The sequence below is a fragment of the Lissotriton vulgaris genome, chromosome 3_1, assembly GCF_964263255.1.
Source record: "Lissotriton vulgaris chromosome 3_1, aLisVul1.2, whole genome shotgun sequence".
NCBI classification, from domain to species: domain Eukaryota; kingdom Metazoa; phylum Chordata; class Amphibia; order Caudata; family Salamandridae; genus Lissotriton; species Lissotriton vulgaris.
The window spans coordinates 1,816,957,186-1,816,981,860 of NC_141689.1; the positions used below are offsets into that span (position 1 = coordinate 1,816,957,186).

Genomic DNA, 24,675 nt, shown 5'->3' on the forward strand with positions numbered 1-24,675 from the left:
TTGGCGTCCCAAGCGTGGGGCCCATCAGCGACACGTGGATCCAGTGGGAGAGGTCCTGACGACAGAGTGAACGACTGCAACGATCGGGAGAGCTCCTGTCCGATAGACCCTCGTCTGACAGCCGATCATCTGAACTTCACTGATTCCGAACCGACCTCTCTCGAGTGATCTACGGTCCTGACTGGGAACCATCAGGAGTGCCGCGGCAATATCGGAGATTGGAGGACGATCGGGCGCTGGACGCGGAAGACAAGAAACAGCCCATGCGGTCCGGGTAAGGTCGTGTAAAAACGACAAATTGCGAAACGATGATGGTTCTTTGAGACATTCGCTGCTTACAAACGAGGAAGAGTACAAATACTCTATCTCCCTTTGTGGACAGTGAAGGGTGGGTAACGCAGACTTTTGTCCCCCTTTGTAATCTGTCGTGTCTATCTTTTCTCCCCACTGTTTGTTTGATTGATTGTCAGGGTAGCTCCTTCTTGAGGCATTCCCTGTCTGCAAACGGTGAGGGATAGAAATAGTCTCTCTCCCTTTGCAGATAGTGAAGGATAGGTAACGCGGACCTTTGTCCCCCTTTGTAATCTGCCGTGCCTATCTTCTCCCCACTGATTTTTATTTGGATCTAGTTCTCTTGAAGCATTCACTGTCTGCAAACAACGTAGAATAGCAATATTCTGTCTAGTCTTTGCAGGTAGTGAAGGATAGGTAGTGCGGACCTTTGTCCCCCTTTGTAATCTGTCATGCCTATCTTCTCCCCACTGAGTGGTAGCTGGTTCAGCCCGGACCGCTTGTTAGAGGTGGATCATCCAGTCCCACTGGAAGGCACCCCTAACAAGGACATGTTCACGAAACATGGATTAGTCGCTATAGCAAATTATGGCACAGGTATACGAAGAAGGAACCCCAGAGTCAGTGGCCACTGATAGGATCCTTTGAAGAAAGCAAACTAGATGCACTAGATGAAGTTCTAAAAACTCGTAGAACGACACCGACCATGCTAGACAGCGTTGGCCTGTGGCGCAAAGAAGCAGTACAGCGGAAAAAGAAAGAGGAAGCTAGGATAGACAGGGAGCTACGTAAAGCAGCCCACCTAGCCGCAAAGAAACTAGAGGAAGAAATAAAGGAGAGAGAGGAAGCTAAGCGGAAACGAGAAACCGAAACATCGAGTCAGTGTCCGGTTAGAACACCCTCTGCGCTCTACCCTGAATTACCCTCGAAACAGCGAGCCAACGATGATCTCTTATTAGGTCCTCCTATCATCTACATGCCCCCTCCATATGCCCCTTCCCAACCTTCAGCGCAACACTCGCTGCCCCCAAGCACAGGTGAGAGTAGCACCAGGGCCTCGGCCCCCATGACCTCTGCGCCGGCCGAACCCCTTGTACCAGATACAAAACAAGCAGCAATGTTAGATGACCATGAGGCCCGAAAGACAGATCTCACGAGAACGAACAGGTTGAGCAAAGATGAGCGAGCAGCGATTGACAAGGTAGTCAGGACACTAGCAGAACGAAAGGAGAGTGAGGAACACATCATGGATATATTCATCTCGTATACGGGAAGCCACAGACGACACTTTGTCGTACGATTATGTTATGTCCTAAATGCTTATGAGGACCGGTATCGAGACAAAGGTCCCGAGAGCCTAGCGACTCTGTATAGAAAAGTCGATATCGGGGAAGAGGGTGAGTGTGACGTGACGGACCTCCTTGCGCGTACGCTTGAGGTTTTCCGCCACCTCACTGAATCAGAGTTGGAAGCTAAACCTACGACACCTGTAGCGACCGAACCACGAATAGAACAACCTAGCACCATGATGTTGATAAGAGAGGCTGCCCCCTACTGGGTTCCCCCACGAGGTCAGGGAACACACGATGATGTTAACCACGCGGATGCTAGAGGGAGGGTAGTGTACAACTGGGTCTACCAGCCATGGGATCGGCAGGATATTCTGACGTTCCGAAAATCTCTGCCTGATTTACGGAAAAACCCCACTGCGTTCTACAATGAACTAGGTACAGCCTTAGGTTCCACTTTCATGACCCTAGCGGACATCGATTTGTTCTTCGGGTTATGTCTGCCAGCTGATGTGTGGAAGCAGATCCGCAAGGTCGACCACCTTGAGCTGTTCGGACATACCTGGAGACAACTCGATGAGATCGATAAGCAACGAGGAGCCGGACAGAAACCCGTAACGGCTATTCTTGAACTGCCGGACAAGATCGTCCAGAAACTCAAGACCTTGATTCCCAAGAAGAAAATAGACTGGTCAATAGTGACGGCCTGTAGACAGAAACCACAAGAAGACGCTTCGGAATACTTTTCTAGGTTCAAAACAGTGTTCTCCGACTACAGCGGCCAAGATATGACCACTGCAACCGGACACCACTTGTTCGTCCAGAACTTTGTGAAGGGTCTGGTGCAAGAGGTTTCTCAAAAGCTGCAAGCGAGCGAAAGCAGCTGGGCAGCCTCTAAACCCGCGGCTATCCTCCAGATTGCCCAATACTGTGAGCATCAGAAAAATGAGAACGACGGGGCATCCGAACGTAAAAAGAAGGAGCTGAAAGAGGGTCATGATAGCTCAACTGCAAGGGGTGACGATAGGTAGGGAACCTTCCAAAGGAAACTACCAGTCGACAGCCCCTAAAAATACACCCTCCAGAGAATGAACGTCCGTACCCTATGCAGGCCGAAGGGACTTAGATGGAAACCAATGCGCGTTTTGTAAGGGATACGGCCACTGGAAGTCGCAGTGCCCGGTCCTTCATGAAACAAACAAGAACCGAGAGGCTAGGGACGAGTCAAACGGACAAAGGAACAGGAACCAGGGACGGGGACACACCAATGACGTTAGCTATGACAGATCAAGCCGACCTAACACCTTTGACCGCCCACGACAGAATCAGTATCAGCAGTCCGATTGCGAGAAAGCCCACGACTTTGCATAGGACAGCCAGGGACAAGGGAGGAATCCAGTCGAGCTTTGTGTTGACCAGCAAGGTCCTTATGTCACTGCTAAGGTCCTGGGTACGAAGTCCCCATTTTTGATGGACACCGGGGCAACACGTAGTGCGTTATCCAAACGACTGATTCCAAGGGCACCCTTGTCTGGCTCACATGTGACATCAATAGGCTTTGATGGAACGCCCTCTACTAATCCCTTATCTGCACCAATTCCCTTTGACTTAGAGAACAACATCACGGACACGACCTTCCTGCTATCCTCCAACACCCCCGACGCCATTATGGGTCTTGACCTCCTGAAACATTTTCGAGCCACCATTCGATGTTCCCCAGACGGAGTACGAGTCATACTATACGATAACCAGAATCTGTTCAGGCCTTGTCCCACCCGACGCATGTTTTCCATCACTAACGCTGACCTGTCCCTACTAGACACTTTACCATCGTACCTTTGGGCCAAGACCGACTCAGATGTAGGACGCATGATGATAGACCCTGTACACATCACAGTACGACCTGACGCTACGCTCCCAAAACTTCCACAATATCGGATATCGTCCGAGGGCGAGAAGGCACTGGTAGAAATCATCCAATCCTTAGTCGATGCAGGGGTGGTAGAGGAAGTAGTCAGCAACGTCTGCAATAGCCCTATCCTACCCATTGTTAAGAAACAAGGCGAGGGAGATGAGAAGGCTTATCGCTTCATCATTGACCTCCGAGAGGTGAACAAAGTAGTTGTACCTCAGTACCCAGTAGTCTCCGACATCACCACTATCTTGACCCTGATCCCCTCCACCGCCACTGTCTTCACCGTCATAGATCTCAAAAATGCTTTCTTTTCCATCCCCATCCATTCAGACAGCTGATACCTCTTCGACTTCACCCTAAAAGCCTGTTCGTATAGATTCTGTAGAGCACCCCAGGGCTACACTGAGAGCCCCAGCATCTACAGCCAGGCTCTCAAGAGGCAGCTGGACGCGGTCCAGCTCCCGGACGGAGTGGTGTTAATCCAGTATGTCGACGACATTCTCCTGGCTGCTGATACTACTCCACTTGCCATCACAGCCACCATCCAACTCCTGCACTTCCTCGCGGAGAACGGTCACAAGGTCTCCAAGAAGAAGCTGCAGTTCTGCCAACCCCAGGTGACATACTTAGGCCACCTCCTGTCCAAAGAAGGGAGGAAGCTCACACCCGATCGGATCCGGGCCATCCTAGAGACCTCTGTTCCCAAAACTCAGAAACAAGTCCGCTCCTTAGTGGGCCTCACGTCCTTCTGTCGACAGTGGTTGCCGAACTTTAGTCTCATAATCAAACCTCTGCTCTCTTTGTTAGCGAAAGATGTCCCCTTCCCACTCCCTTGGACCCCTGAACGCCAATCCTCCTTCCAAGAACTACGAGATGCCCTTTGCTCGGCCCCTGTCCTAGGGACCCCCGACTATACCAAGCCCTTCTCCCTCTTCACCCACGAAAGGGAGGGGTGCGCTTTGTCTGTCCTGACACAACCCATAGGTTCCAAACAACGCCCTTGTGCCTATTTCTCTGCCACTCTTGACCCCGTAGCCAGGGCTCTGCCCGCCTGCCGCCGAGTGGTAGCTGCCGCTGCCGTCTCTATCCGACAAAGTGAGGGGATTGTACTTTCGAATTCCCTCACTGTGCTGGTCCCCCATGCTGTCGACACCCTCCTGAACCAGACCAAGACCCAGCACCTGACTAGCGCACGACTGACTGGTTACGAATTGACTCTGCTTGCACCCCACATCACACTGAAACAATGTACCACTTTGAACCCTGCCACTCTGTTGCCTCTCCCCGATGACGACCCCAATGTGTCCCCTATGCATGACTGTGTGACCCTCACGGATGAACAAACTAGAAGTAGAGCTGACCTCTGTGACACTGCTATCCCAGACCCTGATGGAGAGCTATGGGTAGATGGCTCGTGCATTAAGCTCCCCGACGGCACGACCTCGGCTGCCTATGCAGTCACCACAGCCCGGACGGTAGTTGAGACGGCCCGCATCACCCAACGGTCCGCACAAGCAGCAGAACTGATTGCCCTCACACGAGCATGCATCCTAGCAGCAGGCACAGTTGCAAACATTTACACTGACAGCCAGTATGCCTTCGGGGTGGTTCATCATTTTGGACTCTTATGGAAAGAAAGGGGATTCCTGACTTCACATGGCACACCCATCCTTCACGGAGATCTAGTCTCTGCCCTAACCGAAGCAGTCCTCCTCCCCAAGCGGTTAGCGGTGATCAAATGCCAGGCGCACAAGAAAGTAACATATCTCATTGGACAGGGGAACGCACTAGCTGACATTACAGCTCGGACCACAGACGAGAATAGGACAACCACAGCCATGTACGTGACTAGGTCACAGACGGAGAAATGGAAGGACGCTAGAGAACACATTAGGGACATACAGATGGCCTGCTCCCCCCAAGAACTGACTGAATGGGCACGGGTGGGACTGAAAGATGATGAAGGCTGCTGACTGACAAAGGACACGAACAAATGGCTGCTACCCAATTCCTACTTGATCCCCATACTGACTATGGCACACTCCCCAGCACACATAGGATCTGCCCCCATGATTGAACTCATCTCCCGAGTCTGGCACAACGACAAGATTCCCGATTCTGCTAGACGCCTAGTTCAGCAATGCTTAATCTGCTTGCAACACAACCCAGGGAAAGGAACTGTTGTCCCACGGGGTGGGTTCGGGGTCCCCGACCATCCCTTTGAAGTCCTACAGATGGACTACATTCAGCTAGAACGTTGCCTATGTTTGAAGTACGTCCTTGTTGTCGTGTGCGCCTTCAGCAAATGGATGGAGGCCTACCCCACACGCGACAACACTGCCATGACTACTGCCAAAATCCTGTTAAAGGAGTTTTTCCCCCGATATGGCCTTTGTCGGATTTTATGGAGTGACAACGGCCCCCACTTCATAGCTGAAGTTATCCAACTTATCCTAAAAGGGTTGGGTGTAAAACAGAAATTTCATTCAGTCTTCCACCCCCAATCTGCAGGCCTGGTCGAGCGACACAACGCCACACTCAAGCTAAAAATCTCTAAGATTGTTGCCTCCACCGGACTGAAGTGGCCTGACGCCCTCCCATTGACATTGCTATCAATGCGCTCCACCCCCACTAAGCACCACTTGACCCCCTACAAAGTAGTATTCGGGCGACCAATGAACATTTGGGCCGCGCCTAAGCCAACTTCGATTCATGACGTCCCAGACGTCCTAATGTCTATCTGCACACCCTCACTAAAACCTTAACTGTCATTAATCAGCGGGTGCTGCAAGCCATCCCAGACGCTTCCAGGTGCCCAGGACACGACATTCGCCCAGGGGATCACGTCTTGATCCGCAACTTCCAGCGTGCCAGAAGCCTGGAACCTCGGTGGACGGGCCCCTGGCAAGTCCTAATCACTACACGGACGGCCCTTCGAGTGGAAGGCAAGCGTCACTGGGTGCATGCTCACCATTGTAAACGCGTCCCATCAACCCTAACGACGGAAGAAGACATCGTGACTCAAGAAGAGCTCCTGACAAAAGACAAACCATCATTGAGCTGTTATACCGACACAGAAGCACTCGAACTGGCAAAGTTTCCTGATCCCACCGTGCCGTCCAGAGAAGGGTACAACCTACGTAAAAAGGGAGGAGCTTCGGCAAAGCAGATCACTGACTAGGTGAAATCTCAGAGCGGTAGCCTAACACACTCAAGGTTGCCCGAAGAGAAGTCAGAGGAAGTCGGTGGTTCTGCCTGCTACCGAGCACTCTGAAGATGATGGAAGCGCCCGATTCCCCAATGATGGAAGCAACCGGATATCCGAAGATGACCTACAGAAACCCAAAAACCGACAAGCTGCACAGCTCAAAGACTATAGCCATTTTCATTACCCTTCTCTTTTGCCTCCTCCTCATGACAACCTTCTGGATCGTCGAAGAAAGCACACCCGCTCACAATACGTTGCTCCCCACTGAACTGCCGGCAACTACCAAGGAACACTTCCTGGTTGCCCTTTCACCACAGCTCCGAGAAAGGCGCAGGGAGTTCTGGAATAACTCCTTTGTACAGCTGCTGCACCAACACAACCTTGCTGCTAATGCCACTAACAGCTGGATCTGCGGGCTGCTGCCTCATGCAACCGGACACTCCATCCCATTTATTCCCTCGCCTTTCTCCATCCACGGCTCCTGTTTAAGACCATGCCAATTCGGAAAGAACTGTTTCGCATTTCTACCACGGGGTATGGCTGAATAAGACTGGGCGAACCGCTACTCCTTTTTGCCCTCTGACCTCTGGTGCCTCCATTCACATGGACATCCCTGCCAAAGAGCGAGTGGAAATGCAGGTGTTCCATAACCCAGCCAGATCCACTTTCTCCTACCTCTGAAAACGAACAGCCGCCACTCTGACTGTGGCCCTGTCTGTCAACGTCTCGGGCCTTGTATGCATCGAAGGCCTGGGAACACAACTGGTGGGCCACAGCGCTTGCGCCATCACCAGAACACTGGATTCATCCGACCCTCCCTCCTTTGTTACTTCTCCAAATATGTACTTTGTTTGCGGCACAAAAGCGTACACCTGGCTCCCCAAAAGTTGGGGGGGCACATGCTACATTGCCTTTATTCTTTCCCCGGCAAGCCACCACCGGCAAAAGCGTGCAAGGGACATCGACCAGGCCGACTCTACAGGAGCACAGTTCTTGGACGCAGCAAAGGGACTTGTGCCATTCTGGGGTCCGATGGCGAACAGCCGAGCCATCCGACATTTGACCCAAGCAGTTGAAACCACTATGAACATCACAGCCGGCATCTTGACCAATAACACCGCAGAGCTTCAGGCAGTCCGCCTGGTGGCTCTTCAGAACCGCCTCGTTCTAGACGTAGTTCTGGCAGACCGAGGAGGAGCATGCCGCATCATTGGGTCCAGCTGTTGCACCTACGTGCCAGACAATTCACCTTCTGTTTACAAGGCCATCGAACACCTCCATAGACTGTCCTCTGAAGTACACCAAGAACAAGAAGGATGGTCGCTTGGGAGCTGGTTCTGGGACTCACTGAAAGCCTGGGGGTGGAGGTTGTTCACATTCATTCTAATCCCGATTGTGGTGCTATGCGGGTGTTGTTTGAGTATCCAATGTTTACCTCCTCTGTGCTCATTAGTCTCAAATTGCATTTGCCCAAAGACTTTGGACTTACAGACTGAACATATGAAAGCTTTGTACGATGCAGAAATACGTGGCATTATGGGGATTGACCCGAATTACCAAGTTGGCGAGAAATGTTAAAAGAGAGGACTGTGGAAAATTAATTCGTATTGATAAACATTGTCTGCGCCATCTTGCCTTTTTCCCAGTGCCACACTTTTGTCATACACAGCAGCCATTTTAGATGCCTTGGTCAGACCCACTCTCGGCACGCCGCCGATCCTCAGCACGGCTCCCCACCCTCGCAAGCATCTCCCCCACGCACTGGTCGCCCCCGCTCTCTCCCTCTCTCATGCATGGGCCATAAAAACCCCTCCATCTGCGCTGCTCTTCCCTGGGAATCACACCCCTTGCCTGTTCGACACCTCCCTTTCCTCCTATTTACTGTCGCACCCTCTGACAACCCTCTTCTTCCGTGTCCTATTGTCCAGGCCGGTCCCAGGCTATCACCTAGTCCTGAGGATGCACTTTATGGCCCCAACTGTAAAGAATCACCCCTCTTCAAAGGAGTTACAGTAGATCAAGGCTCCCACCCCATGAGATCCGTCACACCACACGCATTCTGGGAATCGGCGGAATGCCCTGCTGTTTGTCGTCTGATGACGATTCTGTATTATGATTGGGGAGGGGAATCTCACTGTAAGGGTGTGTGGGAACGGGTCCGAAGCGGAAGATTCCGGGGATGTCTTTGATACTTCAAAGTACCTTCATTGTAATAAAGAATGTCTTCCTGCCATAAATGCGTGTATAAGAGGCCAGGCCTCAGAGATGCAGTTAGAGCACCTCGAGAAGATTCCCTGTTGGTCTGATCTGCTGTGTTCTCCTCCAGAGAGAATAAACCTTTGTTTCCTGCCTTCCGGTCTCCAGCGCCTGCCTCTTCATTGATTTATATTTCTGTGGGATTAGAGGCGACATCGCCGGGCAATACTTGAGGTTATTTTGTTCGCCGATTGCCCTCCTGCTTTACACATGGCTTATGACGGAGAGTACCTCTTTGGTCCGCACGTAGATGAAGCTTTGCAAACCATAAAGAATAACACAGAGACCGCACAATCGCTGGGAAATCTGCAATTCCGGAAGTCGTCCTTTCGTGGTGCAAAAGGACGAGGCAATTTCTCCAATAGAGGAGGATACTCTCAGCAACGTTCATATAACAACACACAAGGTAACCAAAGATACCAACGGTACAAACAGACGTACGGTCAGAGAGGAAACCATTATTCGCAGACAAGAAGGAAGTCTTCTTATCGAGGACGAGACAACAAAAGCAGGTGAGACGGACATCCTGCCACCACTCACCCCATTCCAAACTTACAAATTGGAGGAAGAATATCCCACTTCTTATGAAATTGGTCCAAAATTACTACGGACAGATGGGTCCTGGACGGTGTAGCCAGGGGCCACGTTCTGGAATTTGTCAAAGCCCCTCCAAAATCTCCCCCAAAAGGTCCACCGCCAGCCCAAATATATGTCATGATTCGGAAAGGAGCGATCGAAAAAGTACCTCCATTGCAAAGAGGGAGAGGTTTTTTTATTCAAGTTTTTTCCTTATACGCAAGAAGTCAGGGGAGTGGCGTCCTATCCTTGACCTGCGTGCCCTCAACAAATACCTCAAAAAATTATCCTTCCGGATGTTAACACTTCAAGAAATGCTCCAGTTCCTCTCAGAAAGGGATCACATGGCGGCAACCCTCGACCTTCAGGATGCTTACTTCCATGTGCCCATCCTTCCCAGGCACAGGAAATTTTTAAGGTTCAGAGTGGCTGGCAGGGACTTTCAGTTCAAAGTTCTCCCATTTGGACTACGTTCAGCTCCCCAAGTTTTCACAAAGATATTAGCTCCTCTAGCAGCTCATCTTCGTTTGGAAGGCATTCAGATTCACCCATACTTGGACATCTACCTTATCAAGGCCAATTCTCTAGACACAGCAAGAGCGCACGTTCAAAGGTGCCTGTCGCTATTTCAGAACCTGGGTTTCTCTGTCCATTTCGAAAAATCCCATCTAACTCCATCTCAGAGAAAGTCTTTCTTGGGAGCGACATTGGACACTCCACTCGCTCAAGTTTTTGTTTTAAAAGAAAGGCAGATAAAAATTCACCGAATGGCTTCCATACTACTGGAAAAAGTGCGTTTCCGTTCGCAGATTCAAATCTTTCCTAGGGATGATCTCCTGCATCCCTCTCATTCCCAACTGTCGTCTCAAAATGAGGCCCTTGCAAGAAGAGCTCAGTCTCCAATGGGTGCAAGTGGTAGGATCATTCGAAGACATGGTCAGCATAACTCCTCGGATGAGGAACACTATTCAATGGTGGATGCAAAGAAGCAACTTAAAGGTGGGATGTGCATTCCTGACCAGATTTATCGTTACCACGGATACTTCTCTGGAGGGATGGGGCGCACACCTACAGGGAATGACTGTCAACGAAAAATGGAACGTACAACAGAAAAAGTGGCACATAAATCTCCTGGAGCTACGAGCCATCTTTCTAGCTCTGAAATCTTTTCGGATGATCGAGGGTTCCACGGTTCTAATTCGAACAGACAATACAACCAGTATGCATTACCTAAACAAACCGGGAGGTACAAGGTCGGCCCTACTATCTCGTCAAGCGCAAGAGATTTGCAATTGGGCCCTGGATCACAAGATCAATCTCTCAGGGGTCCACGTTCCGGGGGTCCCCAACTTGCTAGCAGACTCCCTCAGCAGGTCTGCTGTATCCAATCACGAATGGGAGATCCATCAGCCGACCCTAGATCGAGTTTTCCGAGACTGGGGTCACCCCGACCTGGATTTCTTTGCAATGAATCAGAACCGGAAATGCCCACGCTTTGCAAGCTGGATTCCCCACAAGAACTCATGAGGGGGATGCGCTTTTGATGAACTGTTTTCAGATATTTTCATACGCCTTTCCACCAATTCCTTTGGTACCCAAGGTCATCCGGAAGATGATTTGACCACCATGTCGCCTAATCCTCATTGCTCCCAGGTGGCCTCGACAATATTGGTTCACCAAGCTTCTCCCCCTCTCGGAGTGCAATCCATTCAGTTGCCACAAATACCGAATCTCCTGACGACTCAAGGGGGTCAAGTTTGCCATCCGGACCCAGCTTCCTTGAAATTAGCAGCTTGGCTCCTCAACACAATGAGTTCGCCCATTTAGACATCCCTGCAGATTGTCAAGAAGTTCTGGCCAATGCTAGAGCGCCGGCCACGATTAAGACCTACAATCTCAAATGGAAACTATTTTGTGCCTGGTGTCACTCTGCCAATCTGCATCCCATTCATGCTAAACCAGAACAGATCTTGCCTTTCTTTCTTCATCTGGCTAGATCGGGTTTATCGCATTCAACTCTGAAGGTAGTTTTGGCAGCCATTTCCAGATTCCGTCAGGATAGATCTACTTCTCTTTATTCCCCAAGGATAATTCGGCAATTTTTTAAGGGGCTATTCCGTATGTTTCCTCCAATTCGATGTCCACCTCCATCTTGGTACTTGAACGTGGTGCTCGCTCAACTCATGCGTCACCCTTTTGAACCCATTCATAAAATTGATCTCAAGTTCCTTTCATGGAAAGTCTCTTTGCTCTTAGCATTGACGTCAGCAAGAAGAGTCAATGACATTCAAGCATTCACATCAAAATCTTCTTTCTTGCAATTTACTTCAGATTCAGTGGTGTTGCGTACCAATCCAAGGTACATGCCCAAAGTTCCATCTGACTTTCATCTTAATGAGCCGGTAATTCTCAAAACATTCTTTCCAAATCAACAATCAGCGTCTGAAAGGGCCATACACTCATTAGACATCAGGAGAGGTCTCAAGTTCTACCTCCAACGAACAGCCACAATTATTAAAACAGACCAACTGTTTGTAGCCTACGGAAAATTGTGCCAGGGATGCGCTGTATCCAAACAGACTATAGCACGTTGGTCTCCTCAGCAATTGGACTCTGTCATCAACAAGCAGGAAGACCTCTACAATCTTTACCAAGTGCGCATTCTACAAGAGTGGTCTCCTCTTCTACCGCTCTCTTTGCTGGTGTGCCTCTTAATCCGATCTGCAGAGCTGCAACTTGGTCCAGCAGGCATACCTTTACCAAACATTACTGTTTGGACTCTGCAAGTGATGCAGATGCTTCGGTGGGAAGAGCAGTTCTTCGTAATCTTTTCAAATAAGGTGAGCCTCTGTTCTCCCTCCTCCTCTATGCTCTTTTTAGATGCTTATGACATGTTATTCTATTTTGCTATTATGCATGTATACTGTGATACAAGGAGTGTCTAATGAGCATGATGTTTTTTGGTACTGCTATCTACTGATTCAGGCATGTGAATCTATGAAAGACACCCCAATACTGGAGAAGAACAATAGTTACTCATCTGTAATCTGTTGTTCTCGAGTATTGGTGTCTTTGATAGATTCACATGCATCCGCCCACCTCCCCTCAGAGGCTCCTTCAGGCAATTATGTTGGTGTCACTCCTGTGCGAGAAAATCTGAGAGCCTGAGCCTCTGGGGAGAACATTCTGGTGGGTGCGGGCGCCTGATTGGCTGCAGTTTGGTCTATACAAAAAGGCTAGGATAGTTATGAGTGTGGAAGATTTTTGCACTGTAGCTTAGGGCTACTTTACTTCCTGGTTTGTTATTACCAATGTTTTGGTTTTTTCTATAGGCATATTATTGCTTTTTTATGTACCGTGGTACTCCCACTCCGGCGAGGAATGATTCTGGCATGTGAATCTATGAAAGACACCAATACTGGAGAACCACAGATTACAGGTGAGTAACTATTGTTCTTCTCCAATTCTAAGCCATTTCTGTTGTGAGATCCTGACCTGGTCCTTTCAGTTCTGGCCTGCTAGTCTTTTCAGAATTTCTGCACTGGTTCCATGAAACTGGTTATAGGTAGTGTGTTGTTGTTTGTTACTTTGGCCTACTGCATCCACTACCTTCAGGCTCTTTTTTTTCTCTGTGCCAAGTGTGCTTTTTTTCAGTTTCTTTAAGGACCTAAATAGCCTTTTTACAAATCTTTGTTCTCGTCAAGGGTCCTATAGGGATTTTAATATCAAATAAGAGATTATGTTCCATGCAGCCCTTGCAGACTGAGAGAATTTTCTGGACTCTTATTTGTGAGGCTTTAAGCACAACCTGGACAGGAGTAAAAGTATTGAATCCTCCTCTTGAAGGTTGCTTGTCCGTTTTATTGTATGCTCCCTGGCAAGCAGGCATACAGAGCTTTAATTTGCTCCTTTAATTGTTCTCATCATCTCTGAAAGGTACAAAGTTGCAGGAGTCACTTTGTGCCACCTCAGATTAGACTCGCCCATATGCGAATCAGTGTTGGTGCTGCTCAAGTAGGAACAACCCAGTCCAAGCTGCCTATCTAGGTCCTATTGAACCCAGAACACAAAATTACTTTTGGCCTGATTGGGCCTCTTCAGTCGGATGTAGCTCTGTTCCAGAGGAACGGTGAGCAATGGACCCATATATGGGTGCCCTTGGCCACTTTTGTGGGTAACATCAAACAGACAAAAGGTGATGGGTGGAATACTAGCAATACATCTAACCACTGTCACGCAGGTTGCTTGGATTCCATTTTAGGGCATCCCAAGTGATCGCCAGTGGTTAGACTTATTGCAAGCATTCTTCCCATCACCTTTTGCGTGTTTGAGGGGGAGAGAACACAGGTGATTGCAAGCTAGTCACAGGAGTAACTTTTGTCATTCATACATAGCCTCTCCCCTCACAGGTCCCATCATCTAATCTGTTCACCTTACTTTTGTCTTCTGCACCATAAGGAATGAACTGCGTTTAGCAAAGCCATTAGGTTCAACCTTTCCAGTGGCGGCTCAAACTGTTGGTTTGACATTATTTGTGTGGCATGGCACACTTCACGGCAAAAACTGTTAAAAAATGGCTGCTCTTGTGCACACTTGGGTGCAGCCGCCTTGAAATGTTTTATAACAAACCATTCCATGCTAGCTGTCCAAGCATCTGCATGCACCATCAGCAGTCTTGGAATGCTTTTTATACTTAGAAAAAAACCTGTTTAGGATGTTTGTACCTGGGTGGTCAGCTTGTATTTGTATTTTTATTTTGGGACTGTTAAAAAAATAAAGCATGTTCGGGGTGCGAGCAAATGAGGAGTAGAGAGGAACATGGTACCGGTGTGCAGCTGATGAGCTCTCTCAAAAACAATGTAAAAGAATTAAGCACAGCAGGGAAAAGAAGTGGTGAGGGCAATGGACATGTTGGACGGTGGTTGTGGAAAAAAGTAGGAAGAGTTAGGAAAACCATCTGTTCTGTGTAGTCTTGCAGTCTTGCAGTCAAGAGAATAGAGACGCTACCAGCGACTGTGTGGTAGAAAAACAAAATTGTGCCGGTAGGCCATAGAGTTAGGAGACTTAAACTGAGATAAACGAGAGCCATTCAGTCACGAGTAAGTGACTGAGCCAGAGGCACCCTCTTTGTATGGTAGACACTGGGTCTTCAGTAACCGAGGTAATGCTGTCTGTATGTGAGACAGAACAAAATTAGAGATGTAGCATCGTGTAGGTTTGGAAAGGGCCCATCTATAATTTATGTTGCTGTCGAGATAGCTATGTTTATGTTCTTTGCCTTGTGGCCAAGAGTCTGAGGGGAGACCGAATGTGGTCTGCCACAACAGGATTTCCTACTGTTAATTGCAAACAGCATAACACTTTGAGTGTAGAACCCAAATGAGCGAGATTGTGTCTGCATTCCTACGATCAGTATACAGGCAGATGACATTGCATAAAAATGCTCTTGTACTTTACCCCTCTGCCTTTCATTAGAATATTGGTCTCTTATAGCTTTACAATTGTCTGAGTGCATTTTTATCCTACTTTAATATTTTGTGCCCTATTATGCCCCTCCAAAGGACTGTCACGGTTCTCTTGAGCTCACAACATCCTTAGTTAATCTTCCAGTCCTGGTTTTTCTTTTCATTGCATTCTGTTGGTTGCAGTACTGTTAATCGCATTATAAATTCCAGACAAAACCTACCAGAATGTAGGGAAAGAGGCCTGGAATAGATGCCCTGCTCGTGCATTACCCTGGGAAGTTTGAGAACATCCATGCCCTGTGAAGCTTGAGGACGTTGCAATCTTACCATTTCTCTTTGTACAGTCCAGCACATATATTACACAGTAATCTGACTGCTATGTTATGCGTAAACTGCTGATTCTTCGATTGTACTCCAATAATGGGTGTAAATCTATATGCATCCGATCTGGAATCAATTGCTGTGGAGCTACACTTGTCCTTTTCAACTTATTTGACACATTTGACGTGGTAGACCCCTTGGTACCGTTCATATTTTCGTTTGTGTTAGCTCTGGGTCCCCAATGCTCTCTCCAGCATATTAATGTATACCCAGACTCTTTTTGAGGTTGTCTATAATTTCCTAGTGCCCACCCTAAGCGGATGACACACATGTATCACAAATGTATCAGAAATTGAATATTGCCACTAATACTTTGAACCCTTTTATCAAGTATCCTAACGCCCTTGAAGATTGTAAGAAATCCAGCAGTGTTCAATCAGTTATGGGACATAATGCCATTATCCTCTTTTGAAGCAAGGTCCGATTAGCCCTGGCCAGTATCATTCATTCATGCTATCCACTTTAGTGCAGCCGTTACAGGGTGTGGCTACCCACCTCAGTCCAGGTTAAACAAAAAAAGAGATGATAATGGATGCGGGCTTCACCCTGAAACTTGCGTTCCTTTTCCATTTGGATAAACTCTGGAATATTATGCTTGTCCAACAGATATCAGGCAGTGGGAAGTGTGACTATCAATCTGCAGTATATAATTGCATTCTATTGGGCACCACCGTGTTAACTAAATGAATTCCTAGGCTTTGGGCTGGTAGGAGGGGTAGTCACTCTGCTAGATTTAGAAATAAAAACATTAAAAATTCCAGTCTAAACCCCTCGTATCACTCCAATGGCTTCCTTTGACATGCAACATTTAATTTACGGTAGAACGCCTGGTCTTCAAATGCCTACATTCTATGGCAGACTAAGAGACTGCCCCTCTTCCCCCCGCCCCCCACCCCCATCATAATTTTGAGATCTGTAGGAACGCCTGAGATTTAAATGGATAAGAATTTATAGAGCACAAGTTCGCTCACAGAAGACTATCTTTGCGCTGTTATTGGATCTGTTAACTTTCACCCTGAGATTATCTGAATATCTCCGGGTGAAAGTCAAAACCAAAATGAAGTTTATTATTTTGGGGACTATCTCCTCACAGGTGAGACATTCCTCAACCTTGGAGCTACTAGCACCTTTGGTATTTGTAACTAGTGTTTGGGAAACCACTCCCTTTTTTCTGGCCCACTCATAACAAGAACCTTGACATACAACCTGTTTGAGATCTGATTCCAAAATCCTCCTCACAATTAACAGATTTCATGCGGATGTGAAGGGGTGAAGGTTTCGGGGTTGCTGGAGCTTTGTCTTTTAAGGCACTACAGTCTGGTTTCCAGCCCCACCTTTTTCCCAGTCACACCAAGAAGTCTTCCTTCATCCAGGCCTTTAGACAAGAGTAAAAACTAAATTGTTTGTAGCGGTTGTCAGCACTACAGAGTTAAAAAGGGCAGTATATAAATGCTGTTAACAGTATACGGTCAACTCCCCTAACAGCTTGTAAATATGTAGTTTTTATAACTAAAACAAATGATACTCCATACACATTTTTTTTCTTGCATGTTGAATCCGAAAAGTTTTTAAACTGTTTCAAAGCAGTGAAGTCATTAAAGTATTTCTTTTTTGTTTATCCATTTTCAGTTTTGTATATCAGCACACAGAAGAGGAGAATGTGACAAAGGAAATGTTTAGGTATTTTTTGTATTTATTTTTTTTAATAAAGAAGAAAAAATGGCTGATTCAGAAAGATCCTTCTTCGGTTTACTACTTTAACACGGAATATTGCTCTCCAGTGTTCCCATCAAGAAGTCGGGGATGCGGATTGTTGGGAAGGAATGTGTTCTTTTTGCCTCAAATGCAAACTTGAAACAATTCAAAAAATGTATATACGTTTACTGTTTTTGTCATGAAGAGCCCTTTGTTCACATATTTGTATCTTCTATGTTCCTTGTTTAATAAAAACACTTCCCTACACTGCCTTTGTAATCTCCTGTATGTGTTAAACCTACAATAACCACTGATTGGTAGTGTTTTGATCTTGCAATACTGCTGGTAATGAACGAACGTTGTAATCACTATATTTGAAACCTGATAGCATGTGGGTTAGTGGGTCTTGCACCATAAAATGGATTGGAATTTCTTTGCACCTACAAACATGCCATTTTCTCATTTTAGTGTGAAGTGAAACGGTGTAGGACTTACGGCTAGTTGGTAAACCAGTAATATTGTAGTATTTTGTATGGTACATTACTGGAAAGATGTTATGTAAAATGCAAGAAATATGCGGCTAACGGAAAATAAGCACACTATTTGATGAGTACTTCCTTTGGAGAGTTTTGTTGGAAATTGTCTTTGTACTTTAGCATTGGATCTTTCATAGATTCGCCTTCTTAAATGATCCCGTCATCCAGCTGAAAAATGTAAGTAGTTGTAATATTGCACTTTATGCAGCTCATCCACTGATAGTAAAACTAGCTTTAATGTGGCACATAGTACAGCCCATTTATCTTATTGCAAGACCCAAGCTCCAGCGAGTGAGTTAGTTAACAGCGAGCTAGTTAACAGCACATCCATGAGATTGTAGTGGCTGGTTTTATTGTGGACAAAGTAAGATCCCCAACTGATGCTACAACAGACTATACCTTTGCTACCAGAAGGTGTGTTAGGAATAATGGCAAGGCCCTCACTGATTTGAAAACAGTAATTTCTCTGGAGTACAGCAGATATATTAATAATGCACAACATAGTGCAAAAATTGTTTTATTAAATCTGCGATTACTAACTCCGCAGGTGGACTCCAGCACCTTTGCATAACAATTGTGGAAACTCCAAGTTGAATACTCACCTACTGATTGGCAACTACTGACTGTCATACCATCCTACAGGAAGGACCACTACACCTCACTGCACTATACCTATGGTTATAACTTATTCACATTATAGCACTGGTAATTCCAGCACATAGTTATCTATTCCTGATACTCGATCTAGTACAGATACTGGATCCAGAACACATTACTTATATTGCTGTTCATAATAGCCTTGAAAAAGTCTGTGACGAAAGGTGTCTGCTTTATTTGATGCTACTGGCTGTATCAGATGCTAATTGAAATCAACTCAAACACTTAGGATCAAATCATTGTTCCAAATACGGTATATAGTCTTTGTGCACTTGAACTTACCATGTAGGTTTGAAACATTGTATACCATTACAATCAAAAGAAGATACAGTTATCGGTCTTGTACACAATAAAAAATGTATATTTACAATTTAACAAAACTTTTGCATTGTTTATCGTCAATATATGTTCTGTGCTTCAGACAATTATAATATTTGGATAACAAAGTTACTCAGTTTGAGTGCTTGACAATTTACAGGTAACAAATGCATGCAATTGTTGCAGTGGAAGCATTTTATACCTTAATCACAGTTCGAGGCCCATTGATAGTTTTACAAATTTAGTCACTGAACTCCAATTCTACACTTGACCACAGAGGCATTGGTCCTCAGATGGACCTTTGTCGTAGTGGGGGTGATAAATCGGGATGTTTCACCCCCAAATGAGGACCCATAATTGGTAGCCAACTCACAAATTTGAGATAAGGTTCAAATATATTACCCTCCGAACCATGCTATAGTATTGCATTTGGAAGGCCTAACCTTCTAAAGAAGTTAAGTCTAACCAGAATCATACAAACTAAGAGTTCTGCAGTCACTGCAAAGAATAAAACCAGCAGAACCTGATGTTCTGAAAATAATCCATGTCTCTCTCTGTCACGCATTTAGAAATCAATATCTCATGGTACCTCCATTTGTACTGGTGGCTAGTTTATTCTCTATAGAAGAAAGTCTTAAAGCTCTAAAATATCACCCACTAATTCACTTGCACTCACACCTCATTTCTCCCCTTTTCTTCTTTTAATTCTCTTAAATTTGTTTTGCATGATACATTTTTGGAAAAAACAATTCCCAGGTTACAACTTCCATACCATACTTTATGTAATTGATAAACATTCTTTCTACAAGTCTAATACAATACAGGAAAGATAGGATTGAATCTTAAATAGCTACGCAAACACAAGGAGATGATTGATGGCGCGCTGCAACTTTTCAGACACTCACTCCCAGACACAGATGTCGGTTGAATTTATCATTGTTCTTTAGCTCACCTCACCACACCAGTATAGACCCAGCTACATGCAAATCAGTATTGACCTTGTGCCTCATGGGAACAGCCAAAAAAATTCTTCCCTGAACCGGAAACAAGCATCCTGGAACTGGTTTCGGGATCACACCCCTCATCAGCCAGACTAGCTTGAATCCAGTGGCAAAGTGAGTATACCTTGCCAACTTAGGGCGAACAAGGCAAAGGCAAGGAGGGGTCTTAACTGGAAAGGCATGGGGAGCAAACAAATGATTGATTTAGGCCAGATCTCTGAACTGGGGTGAATGTTTGACTCTGTGCAGTTTTCTGTCCATCAATTGTTCTTTTTGCTTTTGCCACCCCTAGTGGGATGGGTATGCCCAGGCGTGGGTCCCATGCTCTCCATGCCACTGGAGTCAAGCTAGCCTGGCTGATGGGTGATGCTCCCAAACCGGTCCCAGGATGCTTGTTCCAGTCTAAGGAGGACCTGGCCTGGCAGTTCGGGCTGGACGGTTCCCATGCGGTACAGGGTGAAGACTGATTTGCAATGGGTGGGTCTGAACTGGAATGGCATGAGGAGTAAAACAATTATGAATTTAGGATTAGATCCCTTTACAGGGGTGAATGTTTGGCATTGTGCAGCATTCTGTCCCATCAATTGTTGTTTTTGCATCTTACATTTCTTACCCAGTTTTCATAAACATCAAATGTATGCTCACATTCACCGTAACCTACAAATTTTGTGTAAATATTTGATATTTTTCTATTCATACAAAGCTTTCCTTTATGTTGCCATTCTAAACAAATGTAGCCATTCCTTCTGCTATTTTGTTTTCTTAGTCCAGCAATTTTCAAGGAGTTAGTTTAGAAGGTGTTAATTATCGCCTCACTTCGTCTACTTTCTACTAAATCTATCCATTTCTTTTCATCCCTCCCTAATTTAAATGTTATTTCTATGTGCAAAAGCAAAGTCCAAAGATTGCGCTGGTCTAAATAAATAGCCCATAAACTCAGCTAGTGAAGCTTCAGAATGTGGATTTAAGCTTTTTAGTTCAGTAAGTTCAGAAACGATCAGATCTTCATTTGAATAATGATACTGCCAATGATCAATACCATAAAACAAACTAGTTAATACACTGCAAGAAGTTCCACATGTTTATGGCAAACTATGGTAGATAACAACTCCAGAAACTGATGCAGGTAATTGCTCACATACGTAGCAATCAACATCCATTGTGTCAATGTACTATTCAGTAAGCTGGTGTACACATTTACTGAACAATCAGTTTTGGGAAAATCATGATGTAAAGAGTTTACATCCAAAGCAGTAGAATATGTGCTATTAAATTTAGCTGTTTTTGAAGTTGTAAGCTTAGAATCTTCTATGGGTACATAATGTAGCAGGTTTAAAATAATAAACAATGCTACTAATATCAAAGCAATAACAGAAAATTACATACAGGTTTGCCTCCAAGAGATTTCAGTGTATGGCTTCTCAATTCAGACAGTTTTAACAAAATGTTTTGTTTTAAATAGCAGTACGTGGTTTGAGCAGTTCAATAAAAATAGACACTAAAATGCCAAGGCACAATTTGATGGTTTTGTTCAATATGAATAGACAGGCAGATCAGCTTTGTTGATATTCAGGATAAATTGCATCCGTTCTACAAGTGGTACACATAGATTGAAATTTAAATCTGCAACAACGCTTGTTTCAAGGAGGTTCAGTTAGAGCAAAAGAGAGAACTTTTTCTCTCTCATTCCTTGCTGCTAGATAAGTCCATTCAGGAGATGAGTACTTTTGATTGGGTACTCTCGCACTTTTTGATCTCCTTACAGCTGTTCGCTCATCATCACTGTCACTGATCGGACTACTCCAGGCCCATAGGAATGAATACATAGTAATTCCTTATTTGCAATTCGCGAGTCGCAAATAAGGAAAGTGTAGGAATCGCAAATTATTTTGCGATTCAGTCATGCAGAAGGAACTGTGATTCATAACTTTGATCCATATGGCCCTGTATCTCTAGTAGTCCACTCTATTGGCTGAGACCCTTCGGTACTGACAATAGTGGACTCACTCCAGCCAAACGAGTGCTGACCCAGCTGCTTTCTGGTCCCCCACAGCTTGAATAACCTACTCCCTCTGTCTCACTGAAACTATCAGCCCATCAGGAACAAGTGCTGTTAATACACGAAGAGGACATGGGACTCAGCAAGTATTTATGGCATGCATCCAGTTCTGAAGACCTCCACACTACACAGTAGTGCTTTTGAATAGGAGCACCTGGTAGGGTCTCCAACAGGGTTCCAAGCATGATTTCTGCACAGGCTTCTTCACCATTACCCAGTCACCAGGACTGAGGTCATGGCACTGCTCCTGTTGAGTATCAAGGGCAGCCTCACCTACCTGATGAGACGCATAACGTACCACATCAGCTAAACCTTTGCAGTAGTCCAGGATTAGATCTGCGATATTGACAAGAGCATTTGCAGGAAACGGCAGGCTGTCTTATCACTGTGCCCATAATGACTTAATGGGGAGATAATCCTGTCCTGTCTCGTGTTCTTCTGAGACTTGTCAACACAAGAGGCATGCATCTGACCACTTCATAGGCATTGAAGCACACACCTTCGCCAATCTGGATTTTAGTGTGCCATTTATCTGCTCCACCAGTCCAGAAGCCTCTGGAGGGTAACAGCAATGGAGCTTTTGCTTAACTTGTAGTGGTGCACATAACATTTTTAGGACCTCATTGTTAAAATGTGTCCTTGGTCTGACTTAAGAGAAGTCTGAAATCCAAAACGTGGAATCAACTCTCTTAACAATAGTTTGGCTACTGTAAGACTGTCATTTCTTTGTGTTGGATAAGCTTTAACCCATTTTGAAAAAATGCAAACCAAGACATATCTGAAACTGTAGCAAAGGGGCATCTCTATGAAGTCCATTTGCCTTCGGTTAAAGGGACCTACTGACTTCCCTACATTACTCATAACTTGTGTTTTTCTTCCAGCATTTTGTTGTTGACACAGTATATCGACTGTGACACATGTTTTCACCAGTCAGTCGTAATTTGGGATTAAATCACACCAGTCAAGAGGCAAATCGTTGCATCTCTTCCCACATGTGCATGACCATGATGATGTCTAACCATGGGTGAACACAAACAATAGGGTAATACAGGTCAAACCTCTTCTTATGTGTCTATAACAGTTAATTTCTGATGGATACATCTGCCGTGTGGATTCCTCACCTTGTGAATATCCCCCTTGCGTCAGCAACATTCAGAAATTCTTTTCGTAGCCTCGCGCCGACAGGACGTCACAGAGACACGGCTCCGCTCGCGACTCCGCTGACGTCACCGACGCCTACAATAGGCCCATGCCGGCGTGATGACATCAGTTCCCTTTTTTCCGCGTCGTCGACGCTAACGGTTTTTGGGATACTCTGTAGCTTCGGGTTACTCTGTAGCTATATTTCTTCGTTATTTCCAGTTCTCTTGTCACTTTGTTCGTTATTATGTCGACAAAGAAGGCAGGTTTTAAGCCCTGCAGGGAATGTGGAAAAATGATGTCCGTTACGGACCCGCACCAGGACTGTATTTGGTGCTTGAGCTCCGACCACGACGTGGATGGGTGTTCGTCGTGTCAGAAAATGAATCCAAAGGCCCTGCGAGAAAGGGAGTCTAAACTTCTTGTGGCTAAGCTGAAGGCCGATAAAGAAAGAAAAACTTCGAAGTCCCATTCGAAGAAGTCGAGGTCGAGATCTCGGGAGGCGTCGGCTTCGAGGTCTTCCTCGGATCATGCTTCGAGGTCGCGAAGGAAGCACAAGAAGAGGAGACATGAGTCCCGACGTCATTCAGGTGATCAGTCTGGCTCAAGATCGAGATCACCCAAGAAGATTAAGTCCAAGGTGATTCATCCACAAGAGGTTTCGGATCAGGAGGGCGAGGCTTCGCCTTCGGAGTCGCCGACTCCGGCACCCGATCCGACTCCGGCTCCGTCTCCGGCGCAGGAAGAGGAGGTTCCTGTGGAGGTTGAGAGTTCGAATCCTGTTGTTGAGACAGATACGAATCTACCTCGAGATCGACCTGAGCATCCACCTTTTCCTACTCCAGGTCAGGATCCTTCAGCGTTTCTTAACGCAATGTATGATGTTTTCTCTAAGTCTTGGTACCCCTCTGGAGCGCCTTCGGGTCCTATGGGTCCAATGGCATTTAACTTGGGGGTGCCTCATTCATATGCCCCGGCCCCCTTTATGCCGTTTTTGCCGGCTCCGACCCCGCTGTGGCAGTACCAGGCTCCACCGAGGTCGACGCCGGCTCGTCCGAAGTCGACGACTCCGGCACCGGCTTCGCCCGCTCCAAGCAAGTTTTTGGAACACCCTTCGAATTCGATTCCGACGTCGGCTCCGGCGCCGTCTGAGTCAGCAGTGAATCCGGCTGCACTTCGTGTAAAGCAGAGATCTAGAAGGGAGGCTCGACGTCTGCTGGAAGAGCAGAGGTATTGTGAGTCTCATTCTGACTTGGAAGAAGGTGAGCTGGATGAAAATTATTTTGAGGATCTAGCAGAGGCTAGTGGACTTGAGTTTTCTCCAGAGTGGGTCTTGCCATCAGGCTCTGATGTGCCGTCTAAAGACGTTCAGCCATATCACGTGGTGATGAAAAAAGCAGCGGGGCTTTTAGGTTTAAAATTGCCTACTGTTGAGTTTAAGTCGAATCTGCTTACTGAGGTTCTTCATTCTCCGAGCTCGGCAGTGGAGCCCTTGCTCCCTTTTAATGATGCTTTGACTGATCCCATCATGGAGGTGTGGAAGAAGCCTCTTTCTGCTCCTGCAGTCTCGAAAGGTGTGGATCGGAGGTATAGAGTGGCTCCTGAGGATCCTGCCTTTTTGTCGACACACCCTTCTCCTGAAAGTTTGGTGATCCAAGCGGCATGTTCCAAGAAATCAGTAGGCGCTTTTCCCCAAGTTCCTGGTGACAAGGAGGCTAAAAAGCAGGATCAGGTGGCCAAGAAGACTTTCTCTTCCGCGAGTATGGCGTTAAAATCAACAAATGCCACTTGCCTTATGGGAAGATATATCCATGCTCTTATGGACTCAGTACGTGCATTGATCCCAAAGGTTCCTGAAGACTGCAGAGGTGACTTTGAAGAAGTTTTA

The 24,675-nt window shown here is 46.3% G+C and overlaps 1 protein-coding gene across 2 annotated transcripts in view; it reads left to right on the forward strand.

Annotated features, from left to right (window-relative positions):
* The window catches only part of LSM6 (LSM6 homolog, U6 small nuclear RNA and mRNA degradation associated), an 84,633-nt gene extending 67,290 nt beyond the window's left edge, over positions 1-17,343 (forward strand). For both annotated transcript variants that reach the window (XM_086962264.1, XM_086962265.1), the window contains exon 4: positions 17,011-17,343. In XM_086962264.1, the coding sequence (XP_086818390.1) occupies positions 17,011-17,045 (35 nt within the window). In that variant the 3' untranslated portion in view covers positions 17,046-17,343. The remainder of the gene's footprint in view (positions 1-17,010) is intronic.
* Positions 17,344-24,675: the final 7,332 nt, after the last annotated feature.